The sequence below is a fragment of the Balaenoptera ricei genome, chromosome 19 (genome assembly GCF_028023285.1).
Source record: "Balaenoptera ricei isolate mBalRic1 chromosome 19, mBalRic1.hap2, whole genome shotgun sequence".
NCBI classification, from domain to species: Eukaryota; Metazoa; Chordata; class Mammalia; order Artiodactyla; family Balaenopteridae; genus Balaenoptera; species Balaenoptera ricei.
In genome coordinates, this window is record NC_082657.1 from 3847819 (window position 1) to 3870734 (window position 22916).

Below are 22916 nucleotides of genomic sequence, written 5' to 3' on the forward strand. Positions count from 1 at the left end.
TTATTAGCACCTGCCGCTAGGCGGAGAAGGGATGAGCAGGAGAGAAGAGAGGGGCTTTATCCGGCTCACGCCCGCTGTGGACTGAGCCTGATAAGCGGAGAATCGCCACAGTCTGACGACAGGGTGTCAAGACAAGAATAAAGTCGAGGGCAACTCAGACCACTGGTGGAGGCGTTCGACGAGAAAGCAAGTCTTTCAGCCGGGAGTCGAGGTGGAGGTGGAGGGGTTGGGGAGCGGAGCCGGAAATAGGAAACTACAGCTCCCAGAAGGCATAGCGGCAAAGTCCCGGATGCTGGGTCGTCGTGAAGCCTGATGGGAAAGGTAGTTTTGCGAACGACTTAACCTAGAGGTTAGCGAGGTTGGAAGTTCTGAGGCCCGGGGCGCCCGGAGTCGGAGAGAGATGGAACTGGAGCAGAGAGAAGGGTGAGTGGCTTTGGGGAAAACCACGAATCCCAAAAGACATTGCGGCTGCATAAGAGCGGTCTTCTGCGCTGAGGACTGACGGGGATTGCAGTTCCTGCAACTCCTTTGGCTTATAACTCTTGTAGGGACTGGGGTCTGTACTCGAGCATCCTGGGGGAAAAGGCTACGGGTCTAGGCTCCTGGATCTGACAGGCGAGGCGGTTGGAGGTCAGGATTCCTGGGTCTGAGTGAGGGCTTGGGGGGCTCGAACTCCCCGTGGGACTCGGGGAAGAAGGGTCTGGAAGTCTGGACTCCTTGATACTGGGAAGCGGGTGCTGGGGCTCTGGACTCCTGGATCCTGGGAGGAAGGGGTCGGGGCTCGAACTCTTCTGGATCCTGGGAATGGTGGGCTGGGGGCCTCGGACTCCTGCATCAGAGAGAGGAGGGGGTCTGGGAGTTGGGCTCCTGGTCTGTGGGAGGAGGGACTAAGGGCTGGGTATTCAGGGTCCCTGAGCCCACTGACTCTACAGGACCATGGCAGCCGTGGGCTTTGAAGAGTTCTCAGCGCCGCCAGGCTCAGAGTTGGCGCTGCCTCCGCTGTTCGGTGGTCACATCCTGGAGAGCGAGCTTGAGACAGAAGTGGAGTTTGTGTCTGGGGGTCTGGGTGGCTCCGGGCTCCGGGAGCGAGATGAAGAGGAAGAGGCAGCCCGGGGCCGGCGGCGGCGCCAGCGGGAACTAAACCGCAGGAAGTACCAGGCGCTAGGTCGGCGCTGCCGGGAGATCGAGCAGGTAGGTGAGTGTGGATTCCCCTGTTTTGGGGTCCCCTGACCTCCATGACCAATCCTTCCCAGTCTCTGCCTGTCTAGATGCCCAGCCTTCCTTGACCGGCTGAATGAATTTTCCATTCACTTGTTCATTCATTATTCATTTATTTAGCACCTATTATGTGTCAGGCACTGTGCAAGGCACCTTGGAGAGATGTCTCCTCTAGGAGCATCATCTGACAGCCCAGATCAGCTCACTGATGTTTCACAGGTGCCTCTCTTGCTCCCCACCGATCAAGCTTTTCAAATCTCCCATACCCTTGACATCATTCGCTCCTCATGTCCTGTCTGTTCTGCCTCTCAGATCTCTCTGGGGTCCTTCTCCTCCCCTCCATCCCCACGCCTCTGCCCAGCCTCAGGTTCTTTCTGCTGAATCACTGCATTAGCCTCCTTGGTGGGAATGAGGATGGAGCAGTAAGCAGGGCCCAGATCTTGAAAGGCCACAAACACCAGAGCAAGAGGTTTGGATTATTATTATTATTTTTTTTTTGAGAGTGATGGGGAGCTATCAAAAGGTTTCAAACAGGGGAGGGCCAGGGTCAGTGTTTGAAAGACTCTCTGAATTTGGCTGGACTCTTTTGCTAGGGCCGCTGTATCAAGAACCACAAACGGATGGCTAAGTAATAGAAATGTACTGCCTCCCGGTTCTGGAGACTAGAAGTCTGGGATCAAGGTGTCAGCAGGGTTGGTTCATCCTGAGGGCTGCGAGAGAGACTCTGTTGTCTAGTCTAGGCATCCTCCCTAGCTTCTGGTGGCTTGCTGGAGATCTTTTGTGTTCCTTGCTTGTAGATCTCTGCTTTCATCTTCCCGTGCTTGTGTGTGTGTGTATATCCCAATTTCTTTTAATAAGGACACCACCAGTCATATTGGGTTAAGGCCAGTCCCCTCATTTAACTTGATTCCCTTTGTGAAGACCCTGTGTCCAAATACGGTCACATTCTGAGGCACTGGGAGTTAGGACTCCAACACACCTTTTTGGGGGGGGACACCATCCGACCCATAACAACGGTGTTGGGGGAGTTCTGGAAGGGGGCTGGTGTAGTGGCCCAGGCAGGAGAGGAGGCGGCTTGAGCTGGGGTAGGAGTCAAGGAGAGGGAGAGAGAGGGACGACTTAGAGAACTAATAAGGAGGTGAGGTTTGCATCAAGTCTTAGATTAAGCAGGAGCATGTCACGCTGGAGGGAAAGGTCCATTTGGGACTCCGTGTAGCACAGGGCTTACTCAGGATTGGAGAGGTGTTTGGTTTGATGGGGATTCTGGGGAGGAGATTTGAATGCCAGGCTGAGGGCAGTGGGCTTGGAGCAGGGTCAGCTCCAGGTGGTAAAGTATATTCCCCTGAAGCCGCACGAAGGCTGAACCTACGCGTAGCCTGTGGCCAGCTGTCCCACTCCTCCCTCCGTCCCCAGCAGACACACATACGAACACACACCCGATGACAGGTAACCCGATGACGTTCCTAGCCGTACTGTTTGGTTTTTTTTTTTTTTTTTTTTGGTTTGTTTGTTTGTGTGGCCTGTGGGATCTCAGTTCCCCGACCAGGGATCAAACTTACGTCCCCTGCAGTGGAAGCGCGGAGTCTTAACCGCTGGACCGCCAGGGGAGTCCCTGCAGCACTCTGTAATATGGTTTTATGTACGTGTTAATATAAACTTACATAATATACATAAAGCAGATACTACGTGTCTTTTACCAGGTAGCTTTGCCTCCGCTTCATCCGTCAGCTCACCCCAACCTCTCTTCTCTCCACGACCACTCCTCTCTCTTCTTCCCCGCCCCCCGCGCGTGATTTCCAGACTCCTCACGTCACTGTGTGTTCCCAGGGCCTGACAGCAAGGGTGGTGCTGCCAGAGCGAGCACTCTCACCTGTGAGCACGTGCTACGTGCCAGGCCTGCTCTGGGGGCTGCACGCAAGGACACCTGGGACCTCTTTCAGCACCCCCCAAGCAGCAGGTATCCTGAGCCCTGTTCAACAGATGGATGCTGGGGTCCAAAGAGACTCAACCATTTGCTCAAACGGAGTTGCATTTGAGCCTCTGCTCCTAGCTCCCCCGTCCCCCGCCAGGAATAAGTTGTTATTACTCTCCTTTTACCAGTGCAGAAACCTGAGGCTCAGAGAAGTTAAGTAACTTGCCCAAGGTCACAGAGCTGAGAAGTGGCAGGCTGGGATTCAAACCCAGGTCTCTCTGACGCAGGAGCAGAACATACTCTTTCACGCTTGGGCACACATCTCCTCTGATGACCTTAACTGAAGCGGCCACCTCCTGCCCTGATCTCCAGCATATCTACCAGTTTGGTGTCCTTCAAGCATTTTATTGCTAGGTGAAGTCATTTGTTTAGCAGTATTTAGGGAGCGCCCCTCTGCCAGGGTCTGCTCAAGGCACCGGGGACAGAGGCACAAATCCTGGTCCTTTGGGGCTTCTGTTCTGGTGGGGGAGATGGAGAGTGAGGACACGGCATAGCGAGAGAGGCTGTAAGGCGATGGAAAAGTGGAGCTGAGAAGGGGGAGGGGGACGCTCTGGCGTGGGAAGTGGGGGAGGGTCTGCTGCAATTAACGGGAGGTCCGAGCAGGTAGCCTTTGAGTGCAGCCTTTGAGAGAGCTCTGCGGGCACCTGGGGGAGAGCACGTGGAAAGCCCCCAGCACAGGATGGTGTCGGGACTCAAGCGCGAGCTTGGAGGCCAGTGTGAGTGCCATGGATGCGGGAGAGGAGCAAGAGAGGCAGTGAGGAGGGGGAAGGAGCAGACACAGCGGGCCCTGGGGGCCCCGGGACGGTCCTGGGCCAGTCGCCCTCCAGCGGGGCCCCGTTCACCACGTGTTGAGCACGCGGAGTCCGAGTCCGGCTGACCTGTGTCTTCTCCCACCCCCCGCAGGTGAACGAGCGGGTCCTGAACAGGCTCCATCAGGTACAGAGGATAACGCGGAGGCTCCAGCAGGAGCGGAGGTAACCCCCCTGCACACCTGCTCTGGGCCTGCGTCGCTTGCCTCTGCTCCCCAGCCCGTCACCACCACCTTGGGCCTTGGAAGAAAGCTGAGCCCTGGGCCTTGGGGGGAGTGGTGTGCTCCCTTTGAACGGAGTGTAGCAGAATGCAGGAGACCAGACTTAGGGTCGCAGACTCAGCTTCAGGCGCCGTTCTGCTGTGTGACTCAGGGCAAGCCCCACCCCCTCTCCGAGCCCCAGTTCCCCATCAACTAAGGGTGAACACTGAGATCACAAGGCTGCTGAGGATTAAATGGGAGCCCACAGGGGATGAGCTCAGCTGAGCCTCCCGCCTCGGGTCACCGCGACCAGGACGCAGAGTGAGCTCTGGGGCCGGCCCACCACTCCACTGGGTCCCCATCTCCATGAAATTAGGAGAACAGGCCTTACAACAGAGTCTCCGTGATGCCGAGACCCCCCGGTCAGCCCTCAGCCCTCCACTTACCTGACCCAGTGGATACACCCTCTTCTTTGAAGCACTTTCTTGGCCAGGTCACTCATCTGCCTCCGTTTCCCCTCCTCCCGGCCATTGATTCTTGCCTCTTTGCCGGTTCATTCTCACTTCCCCAAACCCTGAACCTGCAGCAGCCAGGGCTCAGCCCCTGGGCCCTCCTCTTGTCCGCACCTGTGCTGTCCAGGATGCCAGCTGCCGGTGGTGACTTTATCTTACATTGAAGTTGAATCTTAACATTCATTAAAATAAATTTCAATTCATTCAAATGAAATTGAAAATTCAGTTCCTCAGTGGTCACAGGCCAAGTTTATTAAGACGAAGTGAAATGGGAAATTCACTCCCTCAGTTGCACGAGCCTCATTTCATGTGCTTGGTGGCCACGTGGTTCCGATTTTCATCTAAATTAACTGAAATCAAGCGAAATTTAAAATTTCCATTCCTCAGTCACTCTCGCCACGTGGCAGGCGCTCAAGGACGGTGACAGGTGATCAGTGGCTTCCGTGGTGGATAGCACAGAGAGGACACCTGATACCTACTTGTAGAATAAGAGACTGTGCACGTGAAACGCTCCACCCAGGCGCTGGCTTATGGGGACCATCTAATCAGAGCTTAAAACAAACAAAAAACCAAAAAGCTTTTAGAAGCAGGAGTGGGGAAGAGAAGGCAGCATCCCCAGTGAGAGTGCTCTGGGCCCGCCTCCCAGGGGTTAATGAAAATAATAACTTAACGTTTGACTGTTTACAAGCCGAGTACTGCAGCGCTGTCATCAAGCTGCAGGGTCGTGGTCAGCGGGCCGCCCGGTTGGGGTTGTCCCCTCCAGATGACAGAGCAGGAGCGGAGGTGCAGGTCACCTGGTCCTGCCCAGAGCCCCACTGGCTGCCCAAGTGCTTGCCACCGGGTGTCTCAGACCTTCTGGGGCCAGGAGAGCCTTGGCTTCAGAGTCAGAGCTGGGCTGTCGCGGGCCCCCTTCCCAACCGCCGGAAGATAAAGCTGCCCCCCGGCGGCCTCTCTCCGGCCGCAGGTTCCTCATGAGAGTGCTGGACTCCTACGGCGATGACTACCGCGCGAGCCAGCTCACCATCGTGCTGGAGGTGAGTGCGATGCGGCCGCGGGTGGGCTGGGAGAACCGGGGGCCCAGGACGCAGCCTTCACGCGCCCACCTCCCTGTCTGCCAGGACGAGGGCAGCCAGGGCGCAGACGCCCCCACCCCAGGCAACGCCGAGAACGAGCCTCCAGAGAAAGAGGGGCTGTCCCCGCCTAGAAGGACGCCCGCACCCCCAGAACCTGGCAGCCCGGCCCCTGGCGAGGGGCCCAGCGGGCGGAAGCGGCGGCGAGCACCCCGGGACGGCCGCCGAGTGGGAGCTGCGCTGACTCCAGAACTGGCCCCGGTGCAGGTGGGGGCGGCCTGGAGTCCAGGGGTCCGCAGGGCGGGACTGGGGCTCCTGGGCTTCCCTGCTGCGCTGCGGGGGGGAGCGGGGCTGGGCCCTGCAAGGCGGGGAGAGCTGGAAGGGCTGGACAGGGCTGGCGTTGACCGGGGAAGGAGAAAGAGTTGGAAGATGCCAGGCAAGGGGCTTGAGTGGAGAAGGAAGATCTGGAGGAGGCTCTGGGGAGAAGAAAAGATAACCGGGGAGGGTTGGCGGCAGAGGAGGGAGAGAAGGCGGGTGAGGGAGGTGACACTGGAGAGCACGCGGACCTGGGGATGCCGGGACTTCTGGTGAGGTGCAAAGAGGACGCCGTCTGGCCTGGGAAAGAACAGCGAGGCCGGGGCCCTTCTCACGCCTTGTTCTCATCTCCCCCAGATTAAGGTCGAGGAAGACTTCGGCTTTGAAGCGGACGAGGCCCTAGACTCCAGCTGGGTTTCTCGGGGGCCGGACAAACTGCTGCCCTACCCCACCCTAGCCAGCCCCGCCTTTGACTGACCCCCCCCCCCCCACAGTAAACCAACCCCCACACTCGCCGTGGCCACTGTCCACTGCTTCCACCTGCAGCCGCACACACTCAGACGCTGGGCGTGGTTTTCACATTTTTATTGGGGGGCGTCAGGGAGGGGGCCTCTCCCTGTCAATGGAGGAGCTCACAGTTTCTTCAGCCACTCCAAGCTTGGGCCCTGGGGGTCCTGGGGGTGGCTGGGCACATCAGGCATGTTCCCATCGTCTCGGAGGGGCACTGTGGGACAGGAGGGTGGGCCACTGAGATGAGCAGATCGCTGGGGGCCCACAGAGAAGGGCTGGCCTGTCAGCTTACTTTCAGAGAGGGAAATGGGACCCCGGGGAGAGATAAGAAAGAGAGTAAGGGTCAGAAAATCAGAGATGCAGGGAAGTGGGGAAATAGAGACCCAGAGACATGGGAAACCAGAACGATGGATACAGAAAGGAGACCCAGAGAAAGACCCAACAGATACAAGGAAGCAGAACAGAGACCTGGAGAGGTGGAGACCCAGGAAGACAAAACTCCAGAAAGCAACAGAGATTGGGAACCCAGACAAGGACAGAAATCTGGAACCAGGACAGAAACTCAAAGTGCAAAAACAGACAGAAAGCGAATTTTACGGCATGTGGATTATATCTACTGAAGGAAAAAAAGAGAGTCCCGACTGCACTGCAGAATCTTGGCTCCCTGCAGAGGAAAGACCTGCCCATCATCATTCCGCCCCCAGCTCAGCAAGGTCCTTAAGGCTGCTGCCCTGGCCCCCACTCACCTGGGTAGTTGTAGGGTGTGGCCTCGTTGATCATGATGGAGTACTTGGCATAGGGGCTGAGTGCAGGCAGGATTATAGCTGCGGAGAGACACGGGGGTGAGGCCCAGGGGAAGGAGGTGGCGGCGGGGACAGTAGCTGAGCCTTTTCAAGATGGGGGTCAAGTGCATGCGGGGAGGGGAGCAAGGGGGTCCAGCACCTCCAGGAGGCCCCTTGGCACCCTGGGAGCCCCTTACATCAGCAGAAGTGTTTATAAGACTTTTTTTTTTTTTGGAAGTGAGGGTGGAAGCCAAGCACCCACAGACTTGTGGGACCTGGAAGACACAGGAAGGAAGAAAGCGTTGGTCACAGAATGAGCGCATTTGAGCCATGGAGCATATTAAGGGGTGGGGGTCGGGGGTGTCTTGGGAATGTTCCAGAGAAATCATGAACTGTTACAAACTGAGGAGAAGGTTTTGTACAAAGAACAGTCATTGAGAAATTACAGTCCACCTGGGGTAGGAGCAGGGCGTCATGGGGGGTGGGGCAGGGCATGTAAAGGAATAGTCTGGGTCAGTGCTGTCCGACATAAATGTAAGAGCCACGTATGTAATTTTACATTTTCTAATAGCCACATAAAACATACAAATTAAAAAGTAAATTTAAGCTGGTATACCCAAAACATTTCAACATATCCTCGGCATAAAAGACATTGATATTTTATATACTCCTTGTTATACAAAGTCTTTGAAATCCGGTGTATGCTTTACATCAGGGTAACAGGTACCATCTCAATTCATACTGGCCCCATTTCAAGTGCTCAGTGGCCCGTGTGATCCGTGGCTGCCGTGTGGGACAACTGTGTTCTAGAACCTCACTCAGTGTGTGGCCTGCCAACCAGCAGTATTGACAAGACCTGGGAACGTGTTAGAAATGCAGCATCCCCAGACCTACTGAATCAGAACCTGTATTTCAACAAGACCCACAGCATCACCTTGAAATCTGAGTAGCCCAGTTCTACAGCTGAGGTTCTCAATCGCAGAAGCACATTAGAATCACTGGGGGATTTTCACAAGACACAAGACTCCCTAGCCGCACCTCCACCCCACCCAATTCAATTCAGAATCGGGGGGGGGGGTGAGGGTGAAAGGGGAGGATAAAGACATTACTTTTCATTTATTATTATTATTTTTAGCTATTATAATGCGCAGCTAGGGTTGACAACCTCTTCTTTGAAGGGATTCTGGACCTCTTGGGTGGGTGTGTACGGGGTGGGGAGCGATGGGGTGGTGGAGGAGTCATAATACTAGGGGTGGGGGGTGTTCATACAAGTGGGGACACGGAACGTTGAGGGCGGCGGTCGGGCCTCGGGGGTACAGGATGGAACGATGGTGGGGGTGGCGATGGAGCATTGGTGGGGGGCAGTGGGACCTCTAGGGAGTGGAGGAGATAAAGCCGGGACGCCGATTGGGGGTGATGCACTTTCGCGCCTGGGGCACTCACGCACCGAGACTCCCGATGGTGAAGGATGCCACTAGCACCGGCTCCTTGGCCCAGACATTCCTGAGAAAGGCGGCGATTCCTGGAAGGGTGGGCGAGGAGGGTCACCCCTGCAGGTGATGCCCCCGGTGACCTCTACCCCTCTCGCGCCACCCCCGCCCTGGAGGAGCCCCCTCGTGACCTCTGCGTCCCCCTCCGGCCCGGACCCCACCGTCTCCACGGGGGCTCCGTCTTGCCCTACCCCTAGCACCACCCGGGGTTCCCGGTACCATCCCCGCGCGCTGACAAAACCCGCACTTACTCCCGGCCATCTTGGTCTCGGCAACGGCGGCGGCGGCTGCGGCGGCGAGGGCGCAGAGCACTCTGGGAGTTGTGGTCCCTGGGCACGGCCTCCGCAGTCGGAGTCCGCGCGTGCTCATTGGCGCAGCAAGCAATCCCAGGGGGTGGCGGAGGTGCGGAGCACTCTGGGAGTTGTGGTCCTGGCCCGCTAGCCTCCACGGGCTGAATCCGCGCGTGCGCACTGGCGCAGAACAGCGGTCCGAGCCGACGGCTGCGGGGAAAAGAGGCGGCGCTGCAGATTTAAGTGCAAACCTGTCTTGGCGCACCTGCCGCCGCTCTCTGTTTTTTCCATCAGCCTAGAAAGTCGTTCCAGAGGAGTAACTTCCAGTCCTCCTACTGAGGTCCAGCTAAGGCGGAATGCATCAGTCCTCATTTTATAGTTTACTTATGAGAGCCCATTTTACAGATGGACAAACGGAGGCTGGGAGAGGACGAATCACCAATTTGAGGTCTCAGCTTAAAATCGGTTCGTCCTGCAAGCCCTAAGTCTCATCCCAGAAGGGTTAGGGGCCTTCTGTATACTCTCACAGTGCCCTATGTGACCTCCATTATAGCGTACATCATTTTGTTTTGTTTTAACTAACCTCGTCGGAATCTGCCTTTCCATCAGGCTGGGAGCTACTTGAGCACAGTAATGGGGTCTGACTCCCTTCTGTGCCCCTTTCCCCCAACCGTGTAGCACAGGGTCTGGCACATAACAGGTGTTAATTTTTTTTTTTTAAGTTTAATGAACACAACAGTTATGACTGCGGCCTCTCCCAACTTTTTCCACAGCACCATGGGGCTGTGACACAATCACCCAGGGGCCCCCACCTCGCTCCTTCCTTCCCTAAATAGGGCTCTGGCTTTCTGATGTTGCCTCATTTCCTGGTAGGGGAGAGGGCACGGCCAAGCCCTGGCTCCTGTTCATGCTCCCGCCGAGAACTGCCCACCATGGCCCTGGTGATGAATCTGCAGCTGCTGACTCTCTGTGAGACACCCCACCCCCTTCTCCCTGGGCCCCTGGCTGGGCTGGGGTCTCCCTGAGGGCAGGTGCAGGGTGATCAGGAGGCACGAGCTGAGGGTTTGGAATTCTAGGCCAGAATAACAGGACTGGGGCTCAGACCCCTGGGTCCTAAGGCAAGAGGACCCAGGGGTCCTGAATTCCTGGGTTCCTGGAAGAGGAGGAAGTTGGGGGCAGGATTCTCTAGATCTTGAAGCAGGAGAGGGCTAGGGATCTGAACTCCTAGGGACAGAGAACCTATAGTCCTAGATCTTGATGTGGGAGGGATGGAGAAGCCAAGACACCTGGGAAAGAAGGAAACTGGGGGCCCAGACTCCTGCAGCCCAAAGAGGAGAAACTGTGGGCTCAGATTATTGTCTCCTGGAAACGGTGGAATCCAAGGGCCTGAACTCTTGGGTACAGAGGCAAGAGGGGCTTGGGTCCAGACTTTTAGGCTCTTAAATAAGTGGGGACTGGAAGTGTGAACTTATGGCTACTGAGGAGGAAGTATGGGCAAGATTTCTGTTTCCCAGAGGACAGAGGGCCTGGGGACTTAGATTCCTGGGTGCCCAATGAGGTGGGGCTGGGAGCAGCCGAAGGGTTTGACAAGACCAAGCCCCTTTGACCTTCTATAGGGCTGGTGTGTCACGCAGACATCACTCCAACTGGTGAGTAACAGTCCGCACCCATTCTCCTGTGTGTTGCTGACACCCCATTTCCAACTACTCAGATTTTATTTTGGTGCCTCCCCTCACCCCAGATTTCCTTACTTCCCTCCCCCTTCCTTTATTTCTTTCCCTCCTTCCTTCCTCATTCATTTTAGTGACCAGTATAGGTAAGTAGTGAAGATCATGAACTTTGGAGTTAAAGAGACCTAAGCTGGAACCCCCGTTTCACCATCATATTCATTTATGACCTTGAACAAACCACTGAGTGCTAAGACTCAGTTTCTTTCTCTGTAAAATGGGCTGTTGTGAGGATTTAATAAAATCACATGCATAAAACCCTTGGCTCAGAGCTTCGCAAAGTGCAGGGCTCAAGAAATAGGATCTCTGGCAATGCCTATTATTCCCCTTTGGAAAGTAGGGTCCTCCACCCTGAGACAGCTCTGGGTTTCTTTCCAGGGTTTCTGATGGGTGAGACCTCTTCTTCCTCTCAATTTCCCTCCATTACACTCCAACTTCAAATAAGAATCACCTGGAGAATCATTAATATCTTAGCTATCAATTTATTTTAATTATTTTTTAAATGTTAAAGCTAACATATATTCATGGTTTTAAAAATTATTATCAAGGGACATATAACAACCTCCTTCTTCCCCTTCCTCATCTTCCTTAAATAATCTCTGAATCCTTATAAAAAATTTCCATGCTTTCAAACACACGTATGTATTTTTGTACTTCTTTTTCTCCCAAAGCAAAACTGATATTTCGTGACTCACGTTGTTCCGCATCTTACATTTTTCACTTTGCAATCTCTCTTGGAGACATTTCCATGTCATTGTAGCTAGCTCTACCTTTTTCTCTCTTTTTTTAAAGCTGCTGTCTAGCATTTGCCATTGTACGGCTGGATTCTAGTTTACTTGGTCCTCTTGATGCATATTTAGGTTGTTTCCAACTTTTCCCCTCACAATGATTGCTGCAGTGAGCATTTCTGTATAAGCTTTTTGTGCCCATGTAAGTGCATTTGTCTAGGGTGGACTTATTGGGTGGTTGGTCATGCCCTCTGTGTGTCTTGACAGAAACTGACAAAATGACTTCTCAAAAGGTGCAACTGAGTGCACCTAAGTGCCTGTTTTACTACATATTCACGCAAACACAATGTTAACCATTATTTAAATTTTTGACAACCTGAGAGACAAAAATGTCTTACTATTGTTTTAGTTTTAAAAACTAATATCACTAAGGTTGGACAACTTTCACATCATAACCCCCAAATGTGTTTTGGTCAGTTGGACTTCCTCTTCTGTGAATTGCCTATTCATATGTTTTGCCCAACTTCCAGCTGAACTGGCTCTAGGATTTCTTTCTACACTCGTAACCTATGTGATTTATGAATAAGCCATTTCTGCCAGTGCTGTCACTTGTCTTCTAGCTTCATTTATATGTCTTTTCTCATACACAGCTTAAAAATGTTGAAGCTGTCAACTTAATTAACCTTGTCCCTTCTGAGTTTTTCATTTTATATTTTAAGACAGCCTTCTCTACCCCCAAGACAAATATATTTTCCTATATTTTCTGTTAATACTTTTTTATAGTTTTTTTTTTTTTAAAAAAACACATGTAGTTCTTTACATTAATCTGCAATTAGTTTTGGGGAATGGTGTGAGGTAGGGATCCAACAATTTTTTCCCCCAAATAGATAGCAAGTTTTGGCAACTATTGAAATATGTCAAATATGGTACAAATATTCTGGAGGGCAATTTGAAATCACAGATTTCTGGGACCCAATCCCTTGAAGTGATGTTTAAAAACCATGGAGTAAAAGTCAGGAGTTGATGCCCTGCTCCTCTGATTTGCAGCTAATTTTGACAAGCCTTGGTTGGGGTCCAATGTCTCCCCTATTTTACAAGCAGGGAACTGAGGCTGAGAAAGGGCCAGTGATTCTCAAGGAGATTCTCCTCCTACCCCAGCTGCCCCCTCATTTCCTTGGGCTCCTAGGAAGCCTGAGGACCCAGGCAGCCCCATTTATTCAGTCCCCCCAGCCTCATACCCCAAGCCGTGGCTGGGGGCTCAGCCAGCTGCAGTTGTGACCCCCGGGGTCAACGTCACTTTGAGGTGCCGGGCACCCCAGCCCACCTGGAGGTTTGCACTCTTCAAGTCTGGAGAGATTGCTCCTGTGCTTTACCGGGATGTATCTGCGGCGCTGGCGGAGTTCTTCCTGGAGGAGGTGACCCCAGGCCAGGGGGGCAATTACCGCTGCTGCTACCAGAGGCTAAACTGGGGACCAGGTGTCTGGTCCCACCCCAGTGATGCCCTGGAACTGCTGGTGACAGGTGAGAGCCTGGGGGAGGGGGGTGTGGAGAAGGGACACAGGTGGGATGAGGGAGGGGGAGGAGGGGCAGAGAGAGACAGAAAACACACCAGAGAAATAGGGGTGATTCTCAACCAGGGGCGATTGTACCTCCCCCCACCCCCACCCCAAGTTTGGCAACATCTGGAGACATTTTTGCTTGTCCCGACTGGGGAAGGGTTTGCTACTGCCATCCCACGGGTAGCCATACTACAGTGTACAGGACAGTACAACCCCCCAACACCCCACGCCCAAAGAATTATCCAGATCTATCCAAAAATGTCACTAGTGGAAATTCCCTGGCCGTCCAGTGGTTAGGACTCCGCGCTTTCACTGCCAAGGGCGCGGGTTCAATCCCTGGTCGGGGAACTAAGATCCAAAAAAAAAGTCACTAGTGCTGAGGTTGAGTAACTCTGGGAGAGACGCACCCTCTGAGACCCGGGGGAGTGAAACACGAACGAGTGGGACGTTAAAAACAGAATTTTAGTGAGGCACCGGCACAGTGGGAAAAAGCGACAAACAGGGAGGGAGACAGACGCAGAGGCACAAGGGCACAGAGAGGAATACGGACACAGAGAAGCTGAGGGAGACCCACAGAGAAGGGAGAGACGTCGAGACACTAGCCAGGACAAGAGGAGAGAGAAGGGGGAGACAGGCTGAGAGACTAGGAGAGGGGGGAGAGGGAGGGAGGAAAGGAGGGCGGAAAAGAGGGAGGAGGGAGGAGGAGGGGAGAGAAAATGGGGGGTAGGAAGAGTCGGGGAGGAGGGGAGAGAGGATGAAGCGGGAAGAGTGGGGGGGGGGAGATGGGGGAGGAAGGGGGGAGAGAGAGAAGGGGAGGGGAGAGAGGACCAAGCCCCCCTGTCCCGGTCCTCCTCCCCCGCAGACGAGCTGCCGCGCCCGTCGCTGGTGGCGCTGCCCGGGCCGGTGGTGGCGCCCGGGGCCAACGTGAGCCTGCGCTGCGCCGGCCGCCTGGGGGGCATGAGCTTCGCGCTGTACCGCGAGGGCGTGGCGGCCCCGCTGCAGTACCGCGACTCGGCGCAGGCCTGGGCGGACTTCCCGCTGCTCGGCGCCCGCGCGCCCGGCACATACAGCTGCTACTACCACACGCCCTCCGCCCCCTACGTGCTGTCCCAGCGCAGCGAGCCGCTGGTCATCAGCGCGGCCGGTGAGGGGCCCCAGCCCTCTGCCCCCAGACCCAGGGGTCCAGGCCCCCAGCCCCTCCCCCCTCAGACCCAGGGGTCCATCCCCCAGCCCCTCCCCCCTCAGACCCAGGGGTTCGGACCCCCAGCCCCTCCTCCCTCAGACCCAGGGGTCCAGGCCCCCAGCCCCTCCTCCCTCAGACCCAGGGGTCCAGGCCCCCAGCCCCTCCTCCCTCACACTCAGGGGTCCAGACCCCCAGCCCCTCCCCCCTCAGACCCAGGGGTCCGGGCCCCCAGCCCCACCTCCCTCAGACCCAGGGGTCCGGGGCCCCTGCTCCCATCGACCCCCCTCAAGTTTGAGACTGGGATTTGCGCCCCAACTCCACTCTGGAGGTTAGGGAGCCAGAGGGAGGGCCGAACCTGTGGTTCGGACGCTGACCGCCTCTCCCCCTTGCTGGCCCCGCAGGCTCGGGCTCCTTGGACTACACCCAGGGCAACCTCGTCCGCCTGGGGCTGGCGGGCCTGGTCCTCATGGCTCTGGGCACGCTGGTCGTTTTCGACCGGCGCAGCCAGAATCGCGCCCCTCGTAATCATCTGGGCCTGAGCCTCAGGGGACAGAGAAGACTTCCCAGAGAGGATGGTGAAGAAGCTGGAATCCCTTGGGTTGGACCGCCCTTCCAGGAGACCCACAGCCCTCCCCGCTGAGCCCAGCTTCCCGAGTAACAATAACCTTTGCTCCACGCCCTGGATATCTTCCTTTTGGGTCATTTCTCCAGGACCTCCCAGATCAGCGGGAGGCACTATCGGTGTGGTTAAGGCTTCCTCGCCAGGAAGACCTGAGCTGGGAGCCCCGTGCGCTGCTCGCTCCCTGCGAGATATTAGGAGAGCGACCCTTCCCCAGCCTCGGTTGCTCTGTCTGTAAGATGGGAGCACTGAAAATACCCACTTCATCAGAGTTAAGTGGACAATGCATCTGAAGGGTTTAAAACAGTGACTGGCTCACAGAAAACGTTCATTAAATGTCAGCTACCGTATAAAAGCTATTTCTATCCGACTCGCAGATCCCAAGTGAAATTCTAGTTGTTGTTTTCCAGTGGTTCATGCTCCAGCTCACCTTTCACGCAACTCACCGTCGTTCCCTTCATGACATCACTCTTGGTTGCCAAGCAAACCTCTTCCAAAGTCCTACTCAGACCCTCCCCAAAGGCAGACCAAGATAAGACCACCACAGAATTTCTCCAATTACAGCTTCACTTGCTCACAGCTGTTTTCCTTGAACCGTCATTATCATTAAGGGGGGTCGGTTGCCAAGGCAACAGCAAGTGGAGCGTGTGCAGGAGACCTTTGACCTAGACCCTAAAATCTTCCTTCTGGAAGCCCTGGCTACTTGCACAATTTTCTCTTGAATTTATTAGTTTAACTTCTAATTTTATCTGGCTAATCTTGATGCCTTTCTCATGCTCATACACACATTTTCCGTTCCTAAGCAAGTCTTACCACTCACTCATGTGTTCTTGATTTATGCCTAATTTGGGTGGAGCACACATCCTCTTCTGTTTTTACTAAAATCTCCAACTTCTCCTTCCTCTCTTCCCAGTTTATGGAGAAGAGGATGACTTCCTTTTTTTTTTTTTTTTTTTGGACAGTCCCAGCCCCACCACTCATTAGGTGGGTAGCCTTGAGCAACCTACAGATCCTTCTGAGTTTTCACCTTTGAAAGGAGAAACTAAAAATATCTACCATCTTGGGACTTCCCTGGTGGTCCAGTGATTAAGAATCCTCCTTCCAATGCCGCGGCCGCGGGTTGGATCCCTGGTCAGGGAACTAAGATCCCACATGCCCCGGGGCACTAAGCCCATGCCACAGCTGAAGAGGAGCCCGCACGCCGCAATGAAAGATCCTGCGTGCCGCATGTAAGACCCAATGCAGCCAAAAATAATAAATAAATAAATATTTTAAAAATCTACCATCTCAGTTCTAGAGAGAATTAAAGAGATAACTTGTCCCCAACATATGGAGAAAGACGGCAAAACCTCAGATCAGCTGCTTTAACTCCCCTCATCCCCCCCTTTTGGGGAGAGGACACAGATTAAGAAGCAAAATTTGTATCTCAACCCTGTACACTTATCCATTTTTATACCTATAAACTAAAATTCAAGTTCCACGAAGCAATATTTACTTCTATTGCATGGATGCACTGACATATTCTAGTTTATTAAAAATTCAGGGGCTTCCCTGGTGGCGCAGTGGTTGAGAATCTGCCCGCCAATGCAGGGGACACGGGTTCGAGCCCTGGTCTGGGAAGATCCCACATGCCACGGAGCAACTAGGCCCGTGAGCCACAATTACTGAGCCTGCGCGTCTGGAGCCTGTGCTCTGCAACAAGAAAGACCGCGATACTGAGAGGCCCGCGCACCGCGATGAAGAGTGGCCCCTGCTCGCCGCAACTGGAGAAAGCCCTCGCACAGAAACGAAGACCCAACACAGCCAAAAATAAATAAATAAATAAATAAGCTTTCATTAAAAAAAAAAAAATGCTGGCCATGATTCCCTTCATTGATGTAATGATCCCCATGCCTAACACACACACACACACACGATTTGAGGAAAGATGAGCAGTATTTTTTTTTAAATAAATTTATTTATTTTACTTATTTATTTTTAGCTGCGTTGGGTCTTTGTTGCTGCGTGCGGGCTTTCTCTAGTTGGTGCGAGCCGGGGCTACTCTTCGTTGCGGTGCGCGGGCTTCTCATTGTGGTGGCTTCTCTTGTTATGGAGCACGGGGTCTGTGCACGAGGGCTTCAGCAGTTGTGGCACGCGGGCTTCAGTAGTTGTGGCTTGCGGGCTCTAGAGCGCAGGCTCCGTAGTTGTGGCACACGGGCTTAGTTGCTCCGCGGCATGTGGAATCTTCCCGGACCAGGGCTCGAACCCGTGTCCCCTGCATTGGCAGGTGGATTCTTAACCACTGTGCCACCAGGGAAGCCCATGAGCAGTATTTCTTGATGTGTTCTTTTGTTTCAGAAACTGACCTAAACCAGATCCTGTAGAAAGACTGGGAAATTTAAGTTGTGGGTAAACAATATAAAATGGCATTATTTCAACACCCAGTTCTCTTAGTGGGTGTCATTAGGGTACTTCACTGTGAGATGAAGCAGAACTGAGTTGTTAAGTCAAATTAGCTGCCTGTATGCACTGACTTGCTGAAGAGCTAGGAGGAGAGACTCTGAGTGGAACTTGCTGGGTTTGTTCTTAGTAGCAACGTGGGACCCTAGTAGAGCATTTCCAGGGCAATCCCCCTGGCACATGTGGGATCGAGGATGTGGGAGATCAAGGTTTGAAGGAGAGAACTAGACCTGGATGGGGCTGCAAAGTCATCAAATACAATCTGCCCGCTTTACAGAGAGGAAAACGGTGGAATAGATATAGGTAACGTGAAGGTGCCCCTAAGTCATACGGAGAGTCAGTGGAACACCAGGGGGGCTCATGGTGAGTTTGCTCTTCAACTGGGCTCCGTCTATTCACTCATTCAACCATTCATCTACCTACTCATGCATTCATTCTGTCGTCCATCCATTCGTTCATTGATTCTTTTTTTTTCTAATGGCACATACTATTTTATTTATTTATTTACTTTTAAAATATTTATTTGGCTGTACCAGGTCTTAGTTGTGGCATGTGGGGATCTTTAGTTGCGGCATGCAAACTCTTAGTTGCGGCATGTGGGATCTAGTTCCCTGACCAGGGATTGAACCCGGACCCCCTGCGTTGGGAGTGTGGAGTCTTAGCCACTGGACCACCAGGGAAGTCCCGTTCCTTGATTCTTATCCTTATTTCCATCTATTCATCCATCCTCTGTTCACTGGTTCTCATTTGCACATATCTATTCTTTCATTTGCCCTTATCATCACTCATTCTTACATACATTCATTCATTCCTCCCTTCATTAATCAATCAATTTATTAATCCACTCACCCATTTACTTACTCCACATCCACCAACCTACCCATGCATTTATCTATCCAATATACCCAAAAGTAGTAGATAACCCAGTGACTAGCACGAGGCTTCACAGAGACCAAGTGTCCAATAAAAGGTTATTGAGGGCAGAGACCTAAATAGACATTTCTCCAGAGAAGACATACAGATGGCCAACAGGCACATGAAAAGATGTTCAACATCACTAATTATTAGAGAAATGCAAATCAATGCCACAGTGAGGTATCGCCTCACACTGGTCAGAATGGCCACCGTCAAAAATTCTACAAAGAATAAATGCTGGAGAGGGTGTGGAGAAAAGGGAATCCTCCTACACTGTTGGTGGGAAAGTAAATTGGTGCAGCCACTATGGAGAGCGGTATGGATGTGCCTTTAAAAAACTAAAAAATAGAGTTACCATATAATCCTGCAATCCCACTCCTGGGCATATATCCAGAGAAAACTCTAATTTGAAAAGATCCTTGCACCCCAATGTTCATAGCAGCATTATTTACAATAGCCATGGAAGCAACCTAAATGTCCATCGACAGATGAATGGATCAAGAAGATGTGATGTATATATACAATGGAATATTACTCAGCCATAAAAAAGAATGAAATAATGCCATTTGATGCAACGTAGATGGACCTAGAGATTATTATACTAAGTGAAATAAGTCAGACAGAGAAAGACAAATATCTATGATATCACTTATATGTGGAATCTAAAATATGATACAAATGAACTTATTTACAAAACAGAAATAGACTCACAGACATAGAAGACAAACTTATGGTTGCCAAAGAGGACAGCAGTGGTGAGTAGGGGAGATAAATTAGGAGTTTGGGATTAAAATATACGCACTGCTATATATAAAGTAGGTAAACAACAAGAACCTACTGTATTGCACAGGGAACTATACTCAATATCGATAATAACCTATAAGGGAAAAGAATCTGAAAAAGAAAACATATATATGTATTCAGACATATATATCTGAATCGCTTTGCTGTACACCTGAAACTAACACAACATTGTAAGTTAACTATACTTCAGTTAAAATAATAAACGCTTATTGAGTGAATAATAGTCACAACACTAATTTCCGTTTCTACTATTAATTTCTCTCTACCAGACGATCCACATGTTATTCCTCGTCATCACCAGCAGCCCTCCGAGACACATACAGGTGTTTAACCTGGAACTTCAGAGTCTGTGGGGTTAGACTGCCCTCCCCCTCCCCTGCGGCTGTCTCCTAAAACCAACGACAATCTCTTCCAGTTTGTTGAGTCAAGACTTCTAGATTTTATTGGCTTCAGTCTCCTCCCCCACTTTCACTTTTAAATGAGGAAGAGAAAGGGGAATGTTACCACCTGGAACACTTGCAAAGTGATTTACGGTTTTTGACACAGTGTTTCCTTTGTTCGTCACCCATAAATTCTCAGTTTCCAAGATGTCCATAAGGAGATGTGATGCATCTGGTACAGTCTCTCTTTTCTGTTTTCTCTCGTCTGCTTCACTCTGCTCATCCTTCAGGTCTCAGATTAGATGCTGTTTCCTCTGCAGACTCTTGCCTGACCCATCTGTGCTCCCACAGTGCCTTATCATACCGTGATTATTTATCACGCTGTGTATTAACTCTCTCTCCCAGACTAGAGCACACGCGCCTGCCAAGGGGGACCAGGTCATTTTACCTCCACATCTCCGGGGCCTGGCACATAGGCGGTCTTAGGAAACACGCACATTCTGACTGGACACCTCTCCATGCTGAAGGTTACACAAGCAGGCTCCATATGTTTACCCTTTTATGGCGGGCAGAATAATGGTCCCCCAAACATCTGGTATCCCAGTTCCCGGAACCTGTGAATATGGTACACACGGCAAAAGGGACTTAACAGGTGTGATTTAATTAGGAATCATCATATGCGGAGATTATCCTGGATAATTTGGGTGGATTCAACATAATAATTTTAAGAGGGAAGCAAGGGGGTCAGAGTTTGAGAAGGCAATGTGAAGATGGAAGCAGAGGTCAGCGTGATGCAGGACCACAGCCAAGGGATGCAGGCCCCTCTAGAAGCTGGGAAAGACAGGGAATTGGATCCTCTGCTAGAGACCCCAGAAGCAACACAGCCTGCCGACCTGTTTTGGACTTCTGACCTCCTGAACGGAAAAATAAAACATTTATGTTGCCTTACGCCACTTAGTTTGTGATAGTTTGTTACCACAGCAATAGAAAAATGAACGCTATTAGCTACTTTTGTCTACTTTTGTCCCCGCGCTTGTTTCCCCCAAGGTCTCATTCATCTGCTTATTGCACGTTTATCGAATGGCTACCATGGGCACGGCACTGTGCTAGGTGCTGGAATTACATGGGGGGTAATAGCAGACATGAACTCTACCCTCTTGAAGCTCACAGAGAAATTTATACTCATCGTCTTGATTAGGGGGGCACTTTAAGCTGCCGTGACAAACCCCCAAGAAAAAACTACCTATAATTTTATGTCTCTCTCACTTAACAGTACATAACTGAACAGTCTAGAGCTGTTTATCAACAGCTTTGCTTTTATCAACATGTAGCTTTCATATGTGGTTCAGAGCCAGCAGGAAAGGAAGAGGGAGGGAGGGAAGGAGAGAGGGAGAGAGGGAGAGGGAGAGAGAGACAGAGAGAGAGAGAGAGAGAGAGAGCGCTTTTGAACATGTCTCTGACCAGAACTTACAGGCCAGGTCTAGCTGCAAAAGTGTCTGGGGAGGTGGGGGCATACAGGCTCTGGAGAGTGCCCTTCTAAAAATGGGAGGGGGTTTCTGTTACTTAAAGGAAGAAGGGAAATTTGGCTGCTGGGAAACCGTTAGCCATCTCCACCATTACAACTATAGCAAAAAGAAGAGGGAGTTTCGAAAGGAAGATCTGATCTCATCATCGAGATCTCTGAAGAAGTGATGTGAGATCTGAAAGACGAGCAGATGTTAACTAGGGGTCTGGAAGGGTGTTCTAAGCAGAGGGAACAGCATGTGCAAAGGTCCTGTGGAGGAAGCAAGGTGAGTGTGGTGAGGGACTCAAAGTCCTGTCCTACTGCCACCTTGTGGTCACATCTTTTTCCTTGATCAGCACTGAAATCCCCGAACTCACTACAGGCACATAATAGGGCTGCACCTGAAAGATGGTCAATGTGGCTGAAACAGACAGCGTAAGGATGAGAGAAAATGTAGTAGAGGTAAAGCTGGAGTGTCAAGCTGACCTATGCTCGACTTTGTACGTTATAATAATAAGTCTGTTATTCAAAGGGAGATCTGACAAACATGGCCCTGGCTGTCATGGAGATTAGAATCTACGAAGGATTTTCTAGAAAAGTTCTTAGATGAACTTCTCTTTCTAAGCCTGTACCTTCCTTATCAGGCATTAAATATTTATTTTCCTTCTCTCCAAGGGAAATATGGGAATAAAACATTGTGAACACTTCCCAAATAAGTCCCATTAAAATCAGCATGCCCCTCCCCTATGTTCACAGCAGCACTGTTTACAGTAGCCAAGACATGGAAGCAACCTAAATGTCCATCAACAGATGAATGGGTAAAGAAGATGTGGTACATATACACAACGGAATATAACTCAGCCATTAATAAGAATGGAATAATGCCATTTTCAGCAACATGAATGGACCTAGAGATTACCATACTAAGTGAAGTAAGTTAGAAAGAGAAAGACAAATACCTTATGATATCACTTATATGGAATCTAAAATATGATACAAATGAACTTATTTACAAAACAGAAACAGATTCACAGACATAGAGAACAGACTTGTGGTTGCCAAGGGGAAGGGGGTGGGGGAGGGAAGGATTGGGAGTTTGGGATTAGCAGATGCAAACTATTATATATAGAATGGATAAACAACAAGGTCCTACTGTATAGCACAGGGAACTATATTCAATACCCTATGATAAACCATAATGGAAAAGAATATGACAAAGAATGTATATATATATGTATAACAGAGTCACTTTGCTGTACAGGAGAAATTAACACATGATAAATCAACTATACTTCAATAAAAAAAAAAAATCAGCATGCCCCTTTCTTAGAAAGACAACATGGTAGTCACTTCTGTTGTTTGCCAGTGTTGGGGAGGGGGAAATTTCCCCCTCCACCCCTTGAGTTCTTGTGGCTGGACTAATAATAACATTGACACAAGACAGACTAACAGTAAGACAGGTAACCAACCAGGACCTACTGTAAAGCACAGGGAACTCTACTCAACATTCTGTAATAACATATATGGGAAAAGAATCGGAAAAAGAATGGATATATGTATATGCATAACTGAATCACTTTGCTGTATACCTGAAACTAACACAACATTGTAAATCAACTATACTTAAAAACAAAAACAAAAAAACCCAAGGACTTCCCTGGTGGTCCAGTGGTTAAGACTCCTTGATCCCAATGCAGGGGGCCCGGGTTCGATCCCTGGTCAGGGAACTAGATCCCACATGCATGCCGCAACGAAGATCCCGCAAGCTGCAACTAAGACCCGGTGTAGCCAAATAAATAAATTTTAAAAATTAAAATAAAATGATGCTCAGAGAGGGAACAAAAGCAGGCAGCTTTTATATATTTTTACACAAACAATACATTTGTGAGG

The 22916-nt window shown here is 51.3% G+C and overlaps 3 protein-coding genes across 3 annotated transcripts; 2 read left to right on the forward strand and 1 right to left on the reverse strand.

Annotated features, from left to right (window-relative positions):
• Positions 1 to 20: 20 nt before the first annotated feature.
• On the forward strand, positions 21 to 6609 carry TFPT (TCF3 fusion partner). Its single transcript, XM_059905781.1, has 6 exons — positions 21 to 423; positions 933 to 1191; positions 4094 to 4164; positions 5676 to 5745; positions 5830 to 6048; positions 6454 to 6609. The coding sequence occupies exons 1-6, from the start codon at positions 401 to 403 to the stop codon at positions 6571 to 6573; spliced, it is 762 nt and encodes a 253-aa protein (XP_059761764.1). The 5' UTR covers positions 21 to 400; the 3' UTR covers positions 6574 to 6609.
• A 57-nt stretch (positions 6610 to 6666) lies between these two features.
• On the reverse strand, positions 6667 to 9203 carry NDUFA3 (NADH:ubiquinone oxidoreductase subunit A3). The gene is made up of 4 exons (XM_059905816.1): positions 9130 to 9203; positions 8836 to 8910; positions 7353 to 7430; positions 6667 to 6820 (listed from the first exon to the last, which is right to left on the reverse strand). The coding sequence occupies exons 1-4, from the start codon at positions 9137 to 9139 to the stop codon at positions 6729 to 6731; spliced, it is 255 nt and encodes an 84-aa protein (XP_059761799.1). The 5' UTR covers positions 9140 to 9203; the 3' UTR covers positions 6667 to 6728.
• An 897-nt stretch (positions 9204 to 10100) lies between these two features.
• OSCAR (osteoclast associated Ig-like receptor) lies at positions 10101 to 15005 on the forward strand. The gene is made up of 5 exons (XM_059905398.1): positions 10101 to 10137; positions 10785 to 10817; positions 12845 to 13144; positions 14045 to 14326; positions 14767 to 15005. Exons 1-5 carry the CDS (start codon positions 10101 to 10103, stop codon positions 15003 to 15005), a joined length of 891 nt encoding a protein of 296 aa, XP_059761381.1.
• The last annotated feature ends 7911 nt before the right edge of the window (positions 15006 to 22916 follow it).